The 13169-nt window shown below is 43.0% G+C and overlaps 1 protein-coding gene across 1 annotated transcript in view; it reads left to right on the top strand.

Annotated features, from left to right (window-relative positions):
- LOC135099946 (uncharacterized) overlaps positions 1 to 13169 on the top strand; it is a 150149-nt gene that overhangs the window by 19336 nt on the left and 117644 nt on the right. Inside the window, exon 2 of the mRNA XM_064002679.1 lies at positions 9718 to 9797. Coding sequence (XP_063858749.1) covers positions 9722 to 9797 — 76 coding nt within the window. The 5' untranslated portion in view covers positions 9718 to 9721. The remainder of the gene's footprint in view (positions 1 to 9717; positions 9798 to 13169) is intronic.

The raw sequence follows: 13169 nt of genomic DNA, 5'->3' as shown, positions 1-13169 counted from the left end.
ATTTATCTATCTATCTATATATTTTTACTGTCACTTTTTCCGTCTTCATCCAGCTTCTTAATCCCAGCATTTAATAAACTAACTTGTCTTGCATCCCCTTAGCACTTCATACCCTTGCTGTTCATCTCTCAGTGTCCATGTCTTCCTTACCCTTTTCCTTATCATCCGCCTCATCTTGGCTTATTATGTTATGTGTTGAGGGTCTAAGGGGACGAGGGGCTGGGAGGGGAGAAACTATAGAAGTGCGAAAACATTTGGGGAAGAATGTAAAGGAGCGTTCGGAAAGGGTAATGGTGTGGGTTGAGAAAGTGTTGGGGAACTGAGAGGAGGAGTGAGAGTAGCGTGAGACTGTAATAAGGTTTGTCTCCTTGTTGAGGCTCATACGTACTGCTAAGGCTGAGTTGTCCTTGTCATTTGTATATTTCTTCTGTTGTTGTTCTCGTTCTCTCCTTGTTCTTGTTTTTGTTTTGTTTTCGTTGTTCTTTTCTTCATGGACTTGTTTTTTATTTGTTTTTTTTCTCCTTCACTTCCTCCTCCTCTTGTATTTTTCATTGTCAGGGATTGGTGTACAGTACTCAATACTTTTCCAATTGTTCTTGTTCATTGCATCTTTTCCTTCACACTTTTCTTGCAACTCTACCTCCACCAGCTCACTCTCCATTTTACTCACAGAGGCTGAAGGATTTTTCATTAACGAGGATGGACGAATGAACACTGAAATTCTATAAATGTCTATTAAATCATATAAATAACTAGGCAACACACTTGTTTATCAGGATCTCAAGTTCACAGCAGTAATCACACCCGTTGGCAAAACAAGAGCGACACATGATGCTGGTAGAAAAGAGTTCCTTTGAAATATGTTTGTCCCGTGATTTATCAGGCACACTCTTGTCAAACGGCGCTTCACCTGACCTGCTACATCAAAGCCCCGTCAATTAGCACACACTGGCGACCCGTGCATCAACTGAAATATTATTATCAGTGTGTGAATTTTAGGCCGGTGCCATTTAGTATCCATTGGCTACTCAAGGAATTTTGTCCCCGTAGTGTGAGGTTTGTCTGTAGTATGATTTAACTGTGCTTGTATTTGTCTCGATCTTCTTTGTGTATCTTTATCTTTTTTTATCTTTATGTATTTGTGTGTGTGTGTGTGTGTGTGTGTGTGTGTTAGGGAGGGGTATGTGTATATGGATGGGAGAGTGGATGAGTCATTGTGTGTATGTTTGATACTCGTATATGTATGATTAGTCTATCTCTCTGTATGTCTGTCTGTTGTTGATCTGTGTGGGTGTATCTATGCATATATCTATCCAGCCACTTGTGTGTGTGTGTGTGTGTGTGTGTGTGTGTGTGTGTGTGTGTGTATGTGTGTGTGTGTGTGTGTGTTTGTGTGTGTTTGCGTGTAATCACACCGTAATGTACACTTTGCAGGCGCGGATTTCATGTAAGCCAGCCAGATTTGAGTTCTTTTCAGACCAGTCGTAGCAAATACTGTGCTTAACAGCTGAATTTGAGTTAGTGCTTGTAATGCTGTTTACACGCTTGCCCAATACATATACAGTTATTGGCTATATGATGTTTCGTTAATTTCCAAGCCTTTCATTCAGTGGGCGGTAACACTTCCCTAGTCGCCAGGCATATATTTAGTGAATGGTCTGAGAGTGTAGTATGAGATGGTGCGTTCACCCTTAGCCAAGGCGCCTCCAGCAGGCCCTCACCCGCGCCGCTGCTCTTGACCCTCCGTGACACTTCTCAAAGGCCTCAGTGAGTCACGCCGTCCTCCTCAGCGCCCTGCAATCCTCCCTCTCCTCCCACCCAAGTCCATCTCCATCACCACCCCGCCACCCCTCACTGACTTCCGTAACCACTTCACTCGCCACGCTCTTGCCACTCAACCAGCATGACTTGGCCTGGGTTGGATAACAGAGTGAAAGCTTTTACACACACACACACACACACACACACACACACGGAGGGAAGTGTAGTAGTGGTATTAGTAGTGCTGGTGGTGTTGATATAAATGGTGGTGGTGGTGTTAGTGGTAGCAAAGGAAGCGGGAGCTGATTAAGCAGTTTTGGGAGTGCCTGTGGTACTAGTAATAGTAGTAGTAATAGTAGTGGTAGTGGTAGTAGTAGTAGTAACTGTTGTCGTAGTAGTAGTAATAGTGCCGGACATGTGGGTAGCTTTGGTGGTGGTGATGATGGTAGACTGATTACCGTTGATTATGGTGGTAATGTTGTTGCAGTTATAGTAGTAGTAGCAATATTAACGGTAGTTAGTAGTAGTAGATGGATGGTAGTTGTTTTTTGCAGTTGTACTTGTAATAATAGAAGTAGTAGTTGTAGTAGTAATAGTGGTAATAGTAGTAGTAGTAGTAGTAGTAGTAGTAGTAGTAGTTAATGGTTGTAGTGGTATTGGTAGTGGGATTGTTGCAGTAATAGTAGTAGTAGCAGCAGCAGCAGTATTTAGTGGTGGTAATTGTTGTGGTCGTCCTGGTGGCAAGGAGGGTGATGATAAAAGTAGTGGTGGCGGTGGCGGTGGTGGTGGCGGTGGCTACATTGTGATGGTGAAGGTCACGAGTTTAACTAGGATTAGGGACCAAGCCAGTTCCGTGGGGACGAGGCGGCTTGTTGGGTCTGTATTTCCATGAATAGTGTAGTACATTATGGGTCTCTCTCCCTCTCTCTCTCTCTCTCTCTCTCTCTCTCTCTCTCTCTCTCTCTCTCTCTCTCTCTCTCTCTCTCTCTCTAATTAATGCTTATGTCACTTTCTTCCTCCTTTTTCTCTTCCGCACTAATCTCTTCCCTTCTCTCGCTCATCCTCCGCGTCCCTCTTGATGGACAGAAAGAAGTAAATGAAGTCCTTGTTGACCGTCATTTCCTCCTTTCCTCTTTCAGTTTCTCCTTATTTACCCAATGCGTCTTTCAATTTTTACTTCACTCACTTCTTTACCTCTCAGTCCATCCCAGCCACATTTGTGTTTTTGTTTTAGTTTCCTCTTTCTTGTAGCTGTCATTTCAATTGGCTTGTTATTTTATTACTTATACTTATCTAATTTTTTTTTTTTTTATCTTCCAGCAATAAAGTTTCGGTATCCACTCGTCTCCTCCTTCACACCTCGCTCACCGCTCCTCTCTTATCATCTCTTATTGATTTCTCTCTCGACGCCCTCTTCCTCGCACAGCAGCACCGTTCAGAACCCCGTCACTCCTGCCCTCTTCAATCCCCTGTCAGGACTGTCATCTTCATTGCTTCCACTCACTTGACGCCTCACTGAGCTGGCCCCCTCCACCACCACCACCGCCATCACTACCACCAGCACCACCGCCATCGTCCCCACCAGCACCGCCACCACAGCTACTATTTTTTCATCATAGTTGTATTCTAACTCATTCTCTCTCTCTCTCTCTCTCTCTCTCTCTCTCTCTCTCTCTCTCTCTCTCTCTCTCTCTCTTTACTTCATTTTTTTTCTTAACGTTTCATCCTGTGTTTGTTTTAGCCAGTCCTTCCTCTTCCCTTTCCTTTTCTTCTCTTTTCTTCCCTTTCCTTCCATTTCCTTCCCTTCCCTTCCTTTTTCTTCCTATCTTTTCCCTTTCCCTTTCTTAATATTCGCTTCCCTTCCCTTCCCCTCCCCTCCTTTCCCTTCATATCCCATCATATCCAATCCCTTTCCCACTTGACCCTCTCTTTTCACCTAATTTGTTTTAATAGCTTCTACAAAATTAATCTTAAACTTAAATGGAAGTGTTGATGTATTTGGCTCGCGGCAATAATGCAAGAAAAGAACTGTGGACGTAGACGGAGCTTAGGCTGAGCCGGTAGAGCAGCAAACATTTAGTCGCTCACTGCAGAATAGGAAGCTGAACGCTGGCAAGGGCAAGGGCAGTCAGCTTGTTGGCTCCCTCTGTACAGTAAGGGGGGGGGTGACATGAAGTGGCTGTTGGCTGGTTGATTGATTGATTTCTTTGTGTGTGTATCAGGGAGGTCGGTCAAGGTAAAAAAAAGAGAGAGAGAGAGAGAGAGAGAGAGAGAGAGAGAGAGAGGAGAGAGAGAGAGAGAGAGAGAGAGGAGAGAGAGAGAGAGAGAGAGAGAAGCGCGCTCAGATGCCGCTTCTATAAAAAAAAAAGACTGATTAGATTCATGACGGTAAAGAGTCAGTACGGAAGGGAAATGTGAATAGTAAGTTAAGATTTTTTTTTTTGTGTGCGTGTGCGTGTGCTTATATTGAACTGTAAGTATTAGCATAGCAAATTCGCACATAATGCTTTAGCTTAGATACCGTGGGTTGATCAAAGTCGGAAATATATGAATTTAAGGTGATTACCCACATTAATTGTTTATTAAGGGAATAATAATATATTAGTTTTGATGATAACTTTTCTATTGTCTGCCGATGACGGGAACTTGCCACTTTCATGACCAAGCTAGTGGTTGAATGGACGGGTCTAATATTACACACACACACACGCACGCACGCACGCACGCACGCACGCACGCACGCACGCACGCACGCACGCACGCACGCACGCACACACACACACACACACACACACACACACACACACACACACACACACACACACACACACACACACACTGTTGTGCCGGTAGGCGAAGCAAGTTCATCGCAGGTGGCATAATTAACTCATTAATCAAGACCCTGGTGTACCGTAGCTTGTGGACGCGCGGAGGGTTCAGGCATAGGTGGCGCTGAGGGCTGGTGCAGCAATGTTGTATTAGTGCATTTCGAAGATCCGGAGATTTAACCCATCTTTCGTCATAATGATAGTTCATGTAGGTGGGGGAAAATGATAAAAGATCACAAATAACGACTAAATGGGCAGAAAACGGGGAAAAAAATATGGTTGTTGGCCGGCAGTCTTCGCAGTCAAGCTGCAGCCATCGTCCCATTCTTGAAATTGTTAAGTGTTTATTTCGTTGCGAGTACACGAGTTTGTGTTTGTTGGTCACTGCCGGTGGCACCACGCCCAGGTGCCTTGGGCTGCAATATTAATGGTTATTGATGCGACCAGTGCAGAGCGAGTGGCTCGTGGCACTGTATTTCTCTTGTATCACGAATGGCCTTTGTGTGTGAGAAGTTAGCCAGATTAAATGAAGCAAGAGATTGCATGTCGAATAGAGTATATGAATATTTGTTATGATGGAAGTTCTTTAGTGGAAGAGAGAACTCGCATGCAATGGAATGCAGGTAAAGTTCATTGTCGTGGCCTCGCTTGAGTCTTTCATATCAGTCCTGTCTCTCCTGACAGTATTGTTATGTGAGAGGAAGCATTGAGTTAACGAATGGAAGGATTACTGGTATAGAGGATCGCACGCACAAAGTTAAGATGACAATTGTGCTGCGTATGTATGCACTTGCTCCACTTTCTTGACTCCGTTTCTCTCCTGGTAATCACCTATTTTAATTAACATTTGTGTTTGTTAATCAGTTAAATTTGGAGTGATATTTAAAAATTTAAGGAAGCTGGTCGCGGTGTGTTAAGTAGGATAAAATATTAACCTATTGTTCCTTGGTAAAGACCGAATTATTCTTACTCATTTATACTTCCGGAAAAAGGTGGAATTCATTAATGTCCATCGTGGGGATGCTCAGCGAAGATTGTTTAATGATAGAAAAAAAAAAAATGCTGATGTGATGGTCTTTAAGATGCTTCATGTTTATCAAATTTGACTTTTCATTAACCTTGTATATCAAAGGACTGAAAATTAATGTCACTCATGCTGATGTTGCTTTACAATCGGCGAGTAAGAGGATCTGTTTTCCCTTCACACAGTGTCACTCTCTTGACATCCCTTACCTGGGTTACCTTTGTTTCAGTTCACTTCCTCGTATGGTACAAATATTATCTGCATACATGTTGTGACCTGACCGATCAATGACCCTTATTTTTTCAACGCTGTTCTAATATTCAATTCAAGTTTGATGTAAAATGCATTACAATCCTATTTCACTCACTTCATATTTTTTAAATTACATTACGTCCCTTCCTCTCTGAACTTTCTGATAACGAATTAAAATCCCGAAATTGGTTTAAGAAGTTAAACTCTCCGAACACCATATCAGGAGGCAGTTGCTAGAAATCATCTGGGCTTGTCTCCTGTCACACTCAAGTACCAAATCACCCAGCAGGGAACAGGCACGGGACGTAAGCCGAGGAGCTGTGACCTCGTAACCTGGCAACTTAACCAAAACTCAAAACTTCTTGAATATAACCTTTATAACTGGTAATCACTAAGGCCTTTGTCTCGCAGTGAACTAGTATAATGTGATGAAGCGATATAAAATAGACATCGAAATTTAGACAGGTGTTCATAAAGTCAACAATTACAATGACTAAACAAAGCAATATGGCTAAGTGCATCGTAGTGTTCCAACAAGCGCCATTGTGCAATATTTAATGGAACACTGGACGACTGTCACTGTGTTGTTCGTCTCTCACTGTATTGGTAACGCGCCGCTAGAAGTGAGTAACAGCATTTACATGTTTTTTTTTCTTTATTAGGTTCATGTATTCGCTGGTAATGAGACTTGTTTTGGAGAGTGAGTACTGTGAACATGAACATAAAGCAATGCAATGAACTAGAGTATCGTAGAACATGCAGCGGTGGAATTATTGTAGAGTATAGAACAATGACTGGACCACATGGAAGCATAGAAAAACGGCGTGATATCGGAGCATATAGAAACGTGGAACAACAACATGAATTTGGAGCATAGGAAAGCATAGAGCGACGGCATGCATGAAATTTAATCACAGGAAAGCATTGAGCAGCGATATGGATTAGGAGCATAAAGTAACATAGAGCAGCGCCATGAACTTGGAGCATCGCAAAACCGTCCCACCAACGAAAACAAATATTGATTCAGGTGAAGGAAGGAAGGAAGGAAGGAAGGACTGCCTCATCGTAAAACACCCTTGGCACAAGAAAAGAACTCGACGCTGTTTCTTTTCCTTCTTTATTTTATTAAGATCTTGGAACCAATGAAATAAAATGTACGTAAACACGCATTTGAAGCAGAACTTACTTTCTTTAAGGCGAGAAAACGTTCCTTGTAATTCAGTTTCTTCGGTGGAAATGAGTGACTGTTGTGCTAAGTGATGACTGTGTGGGAGCAGATGACAAGGTGTGAGGAAGCAGGAAAGAGAGGGAGAGCCTGACTTTGTGGGGTGAAGGGAGTGGCCATACCGCGCAGGGAGAGGGGACGGCACTCCGAGAGGTTCTTGTGCATGCATTTGTAGTCGATCGCAAGCATTTATATTTCTTGTGGCGGTACGCTTATTGCTAACGCTTTTGTTGAAATTTATTGAAGCGGGATGGTGTTTTTTGGAGATAAGAGTAAGAAGGAAGCCATATAAAAAGACATCGTTATCCTCGAAGAAATTTTGTTTTATTTTCCAGAAATTTACAGTGGGATATTTTAAGGAAGCAATCGTTGTAGCTGTTGAAGAGGTCAATGATTCCATTGTTGTTTAGATCTGGGACGCCTGGGACTTGTTGACGTAATATAACAGCCACAGCAGTAGCAGGAGCAACATCAGAAATAGCAGCCAGAGGAACAACGGGAAGAGCAACAGTGGCAGGAACAATAGTGGCAAGTAGGAGTAGGAGCAGTAGCAGTAAGAGGCTGAGCGCGTTCCCCTGCCTGGGCCTGGAGGGTCGCCACAAGAGGTTGTGAGAATTCAATCTGAAGCATGCAGAGAACACACCCTCACAATTATTTATTTAGTCTTATCATGTTCTCTGCCGTAGATTAGATGTTACATAGGATGGGAGTTTTATTGGCTCAACGTAATTACCAAGTCAAGACCTTGTGGAAATTTCCATGCGTGTGTGATGTGATGCGTCTTGGTTACCTGTATAAGACTGCATAAAACTAGGATAATTTTGTCACAGCTAATAGTGTGTGTGTGTGTGTGTGTGTGTGTGTGTGTGTGTGTGTGTGTGTGTGTGTGTGTGTGTGTGCGCGTGCGTGCATGCGTGCGTGCGTGCCATTTTTGAGTGTCGGTTGCTCGGCATTTCCCTCATTTAACAGGAAATCTGATTTGTAGCACCCGTTTCATGGAAGGTTATTTACAATTTTTCCTTTTTATGAGATCAGTTTGGCCAGGAGCAAGGAGATCTGTCTGGCCAGAAGCAGGGATGAATAACATAGTTTTATCGGTGTTTTTGAGGACGAATAACTTAAAGACTAGGATTGTTATTTAACAATTGCATCAAATGGACTTAGGAGACAGATTAGAGATGAATGGCTTGTGTCCGAGTGTCTTCTCTTACATAATGTGATATGCGCCATTGAAATAATTGTGTATGAAAATTATTTGTGTTATGGAATGGTATCTAAAGAGAGAGATAAAGAACTAAATTTATCCGTTTTTTGCATATTAAAAAAAAAAAAAGTGATGATTAACCCGTTTAAATAAACATTAAGAAAAAAATAAGCACGAGGAACCTCCACAAGGCAGTGTAGGTTCACAACGTCCTTCGCATGGCAGCTGCTGTTACCCTGATACGAGGAGTTTCTCTTATCCTCATTCATAAATCTGACAGATCTCTTGAGGTCTGTCATGCTGGTGCTTACTGGTGCACAGCCTCTGCCGCACATCCACTATCCTCTGTGAGAGCCAGTATCTGCATTTCTCTTAATCTTTGTGTATTCAGTTTTAATTAATTGCTACGAGTGTTAGCTTGCTCATGCATCACGAGGATTTTCTTGTATTTCCTTCCTAGTTCTCTTCTTTCGTTTTAAGATTTCATAATGCTGTTCTGAGATCTTTCCTTACTAAGAGGTGCAAATTGAAAACTTTTTACATAAATTTGAGCGGCTAATGTCTTAATCTTTACCTGTGTCAACAAAAATTAATCTGTCCATTCTGTATTCTGGGGACCACAAATATTGGGCATAATCTGGATGTTGTTTATGTTTAACTCCCGTAGTGGGCATCGTACATTAGTGGCGGCGGTTGTGTGGACGGATGTCTCAGTGACTGAGTGGTTGAAGCGATTGAGGGACTAGGGGATGTATTGTAGTGACTGAAGTTAGTGACGCGTGTTCCTCGGGTGTTGTTCTCGTTGAGGCAGCACTGACTGTTCTGGAGATGTGTCACACCTTTCTTTACTTTCGCTATGAGCTTTGTTGTTTTGGTGCATTTGTGTTTTGGCAGATGGCCGCGTTCCAAGCATTGCCTTTTGAATTGTTTGCATCCCTTGGAAACTGGACCACCACGGCGACGCGACTCGTCGTGAAAACTGGAGACAGTCCGAGAATGTGAGGCTTGGTTCGTATTTTGTTCCTTCCCAAAGGTGCATTAAATTTAGGTCGTTGACCCCCAAGTGTTGGACAGTTGGTGTTGGTGGTGGCGAGGCCGCCTACACACAGTCATGGCTCGTTGGATGCAACATACCCCTTCATGGACGACTAAAAAAAACAAAGTAAAAAAAAAAAAAAAACGTCTTTACTGAGAGGCTGTGCTGCTTTGATGTGAGGGATCCCCTTTCAAGTTGGGGATGCTTCAGATTTCAAGTTACGAAATGATTAAGCTTGTTTTCGCTCGTTTTCTCTCCGGCAAGGTGACTATTATTGTTCACCAGTTTCGTTACTTTTCTGAGGCATAAGTATGATCCTGATAGAATAATAGCGAATGTGTGTAACTTATTACTCTTTGTCTAACATGTTTTGTATTTCCCTTACAGGTAAATGAATCTCATGACCTGCTTCCCCCTTCCTGCTGGAGCCTCCCCAGCTGGACGCGATGGGAGTGGCAGCGAGGGAGGTAAGGATTCATCACATGACACGTGCCCTTCGATTTTCACTCATGAACGTAAAATGTCCCGTAAAATTGAGTTTGAGAGCACCAACAAATTCTTTACTGTAGCTGACACCCCTCATTCTTTATCCTCCTCTCCCAACTCTTAGAGTGTATTTAATTTATTTACATGTACTCTGGACACTTGAGGCTCCAAGCGTATCATATTGGTGTGCATGCATTGTGTCGTACAGCTACTGACTCTAATAAGCTAAAGTACCAGGTGTCGGGAGGGCACGCGAGGAGAACGAGTATCGTGCGGCGTGAAATGCTCATATTTACCTGTACAACGATATATTTCTGTGTCGCGAGCTCTGTTGTGGCTTTAATATCTGTAGCTCACGAGAACAGAGAAATAACACACTCCAACTTCTAAGTTCTAAGTGGCAAAAAGTGTTTTAATAACTGCAGCACGAAAATAGCTTGAAATATGTGAATTTAGTGTTGTGCTCGATTTGTTTTTCAGCGTGAGCAGTGAAGCACGGAATGTGAAGGGAACAAATGGCACACGTGAAGCAGTAAAGTAGCAAAGGAGATCACAGGTTTCTAGAAATGGGTGACAATTTCTTTCTCGTATCGTGGCATGGAAACAGTTTTTACGGTTATAAGTAATGGACAACTGCGATGAGTCATAATAAACTGGGCGGTAAACTCTGTCACAGCATGCTCGTATAGATATTTTAAGGACAGAAACTTTGGCTCTTTGTGACGGTACGCATAGAATAGATCGGATGACAAGCACCAGCCGGAGAAAGGAACTGTGATGAAGGGGAGAGCTGTTAGGGGCTGGAGTACGCAATTTCAGGAAATAGGGGATCAACAAGGCTAAATTTTTGAAGAGTTCCGATGAATGTCGTATGAAATATGAGACACATACATAATGCACGTGTTGTGTTCCTACCAGTGTTGCATGTATTCTGCTTGCGTCGGAGTCAATGATCAATTTTAGTGGTCCTTTCATAGTGAGAATTCTTGTCTTACTAATTTTATAGCTGTTTTCAGACCGTCGACTTGGAACTTATTTCGTAAATCTTTGCTTTTTGGTTGGAATTCGTTGACGTGAAGATCATTTATTGATTAGGTATTAGGTAACGTTGTGTATGTGTGTGTGTGTGTGTGTGTGTGTGTGTGTGTGTGTGTGTGTGTGTGTGTGTGTGTGTGTGTGTGTTGTTTGTCGCCGGTCTTGTCAGAGAGAGCGAGTCAGTGAATGATGGGTAGTTGTTTCCGTCCTGACGAGAATCTCGGGCTGTCGTGCCCGAGTCTACCTTTATCTTTTTATCTGCACTTTGGCCCTGACACCTGCGCGTCGGACTGCGGGCGAGAGTACGGGAGGGGGGATGACTGTCTGTCTGTCTGTCTGTCTGTCTGTCTGTCTGTCTGTCTGTCTGGCCAAACGATCCAAACCCATGGCAAAACTTGTATTTTATCTGATTACTTATTTTTGCGCGAGGATAAGAGGGATTAAATTTCTATGCAAGTTGATGTGCAGGGGTGCAGGCACTCTTAATGATTTGCGCGACATATATTATGAAGATGACCTTGGCGCAGATCTTAGTCAGCGCAAGACGGTGTTGATTTTTGTGGTGGTTCTCCTTTTTTCTCAATTTTTCTTATGTACGCCGTACTCTCCTTTTGAGTCGTTGTTTTGGCTATTTATTTATTTTTTTTTATATTGGTGTGTCTGCTGCTAATGCTGCTCCTGCTACCGTTGTTACTTCAGCTATAATTACTTAAATATTTAGATTATGCCGCGTGTGTATTAATATTATGCATTAGAGCGAAATAAGTCCTTGTTTGGCATCTGTCGCATCAGATAATTAGAATGAATATTAAATTTGTAATGTACCCTGGAATGCTCTGTGTGTGTGTGTGTGTGTGTGTGTGTGTGTGTGTGTGTGTGTGTGTGTGTGTGTGTGTGTGTGAGCGCGCGTGTGTGCGTGCGCTACATTGTTCTTTTGTGTTCATGTGGTCGTGTGTAAGTATGCATGCGTGTCTTTATTCGTGTGAGCAGCTTGGAAAGTGAAAAGAGACTTGAGTGCATTTGGTGCGTGCGAGTATAGGACCATTAAGGCAAACTCTCCAGTCCTGCAGGGACGATGGAGACGAGGGGGGCGGGGATGGGGTGTTAGCAGGGGATTGAGTGGCGGGGCGCGGCTGTGCACCTCATGCCGGGGTCAGGACATTAATCGCACGTGAGTCTGTTATTATCAGCGTTATCCTCATCCAGAAAGAATAAGGAGAGAGAGAGAGAGAGAGAGAGAGAGAGAGAGAGAGAGAGAGAGAGAGAGAGAGAGAGAGAGAGAGAGAGAGAGAGAGAGATTATTACTGCAAAAGCGTAAAAAATGCTAGTAAAAATGTAATCAAGAGAGAGAGAGAGAGAGAGAGAGAGAGAGAGAGAGAGAGAGAGAGAGAGAGAGAGAGAGAGAGAGAGAGAGAGGTGGGAGGGGGGTAGAGGTAAGGGTAGGGGCAGAAGCCAAATTATTACTGCGAAAGTGTAAAAATGATAGTAAAGATGTAATCAAGAGAGAGAGAGAGAGAGAGAGAGAGAGAGAGAGAGAGAGAGAGAGAGAGAGAGAGAGAGAGAAAGAGTTTAGTAAAAAGAGTAAAGAAGGAAAGTGAATATGTGGGTTGGTGGACATTCAGTTCATCATTGTTTTTAAGCTTTTTCAGCTCATCTTTCCCCTCGCTCCCTTCCCTCCCTTCCCTTCCCTCCCTCCCTCCTTTCTTTCTCTCTCTCTTTTTCCTTCTCTCATCTTCGGTTCCCTGTCCTTGCTTCTTTTTCTTAATTTTTACTTTACCCTTCCCTTTTTCTTTCTCGCTGCTCCTCCACCCTCTCCGTTTTCTTTCTCTTCCCGCACAGGAACATTTTCCCTCCCACACACCAGCAGTTTCATTTACATATCACCATTCACTCCCTCTCTCTCCGTGGCTGCACTGTTCACCTCCTCTTCCCCTTCGTCCATCACCATCCATAACCTGAGATCTGATGCCTCGCCCGCCGTCACTACGTAGTCCATCTTGACGGGTCTTGGTAAAGGTACAAGTCCTGCTGTGTGTATGTGTGTGTGTGTGTGTGTGTGTGTGTGTGTGTGTGTGTGTGTGTGTGTTTTATTTAGTGAGGTTTTTTTTTCTCTCGCCACTATTTTTTTTTCTCCGACGTGATGAAAGTTTGGCTTGTGTGTGTGTGCTTTTTTTTTGTTTTTGTTTTTATTGGATGTTATGTCTTGATCCTTTTATTTCAGGTTTATATTTCATGTTTTAGTATTTTCTGCGATAAATTTCTAAGAATCTCTCTTGCAGGGTCTGGTAATTATTGTTCGCGCTCCTCATTATTATTAT

This window comes from Scylla paramamosain, chromosome 4 (assembly GCF_035594125.1).
Source record: "Scylla paramamosain isolate STU-SP2022 chromosome 4, ASM3559412v1, whole genome shotgun sequence".
Classification (NCBI taxonomy): domain Eukaryota; kingdom Metazoa; phylum Arthropoda; class Malacostraca; order Decapoda; family Portunidae; genus Scylla; species Scylla paramamosain.
Note: the sequence above shows the minus strand (reverse complement) of the source record. Positions and strands in the feature narration are given on the sequence as shown.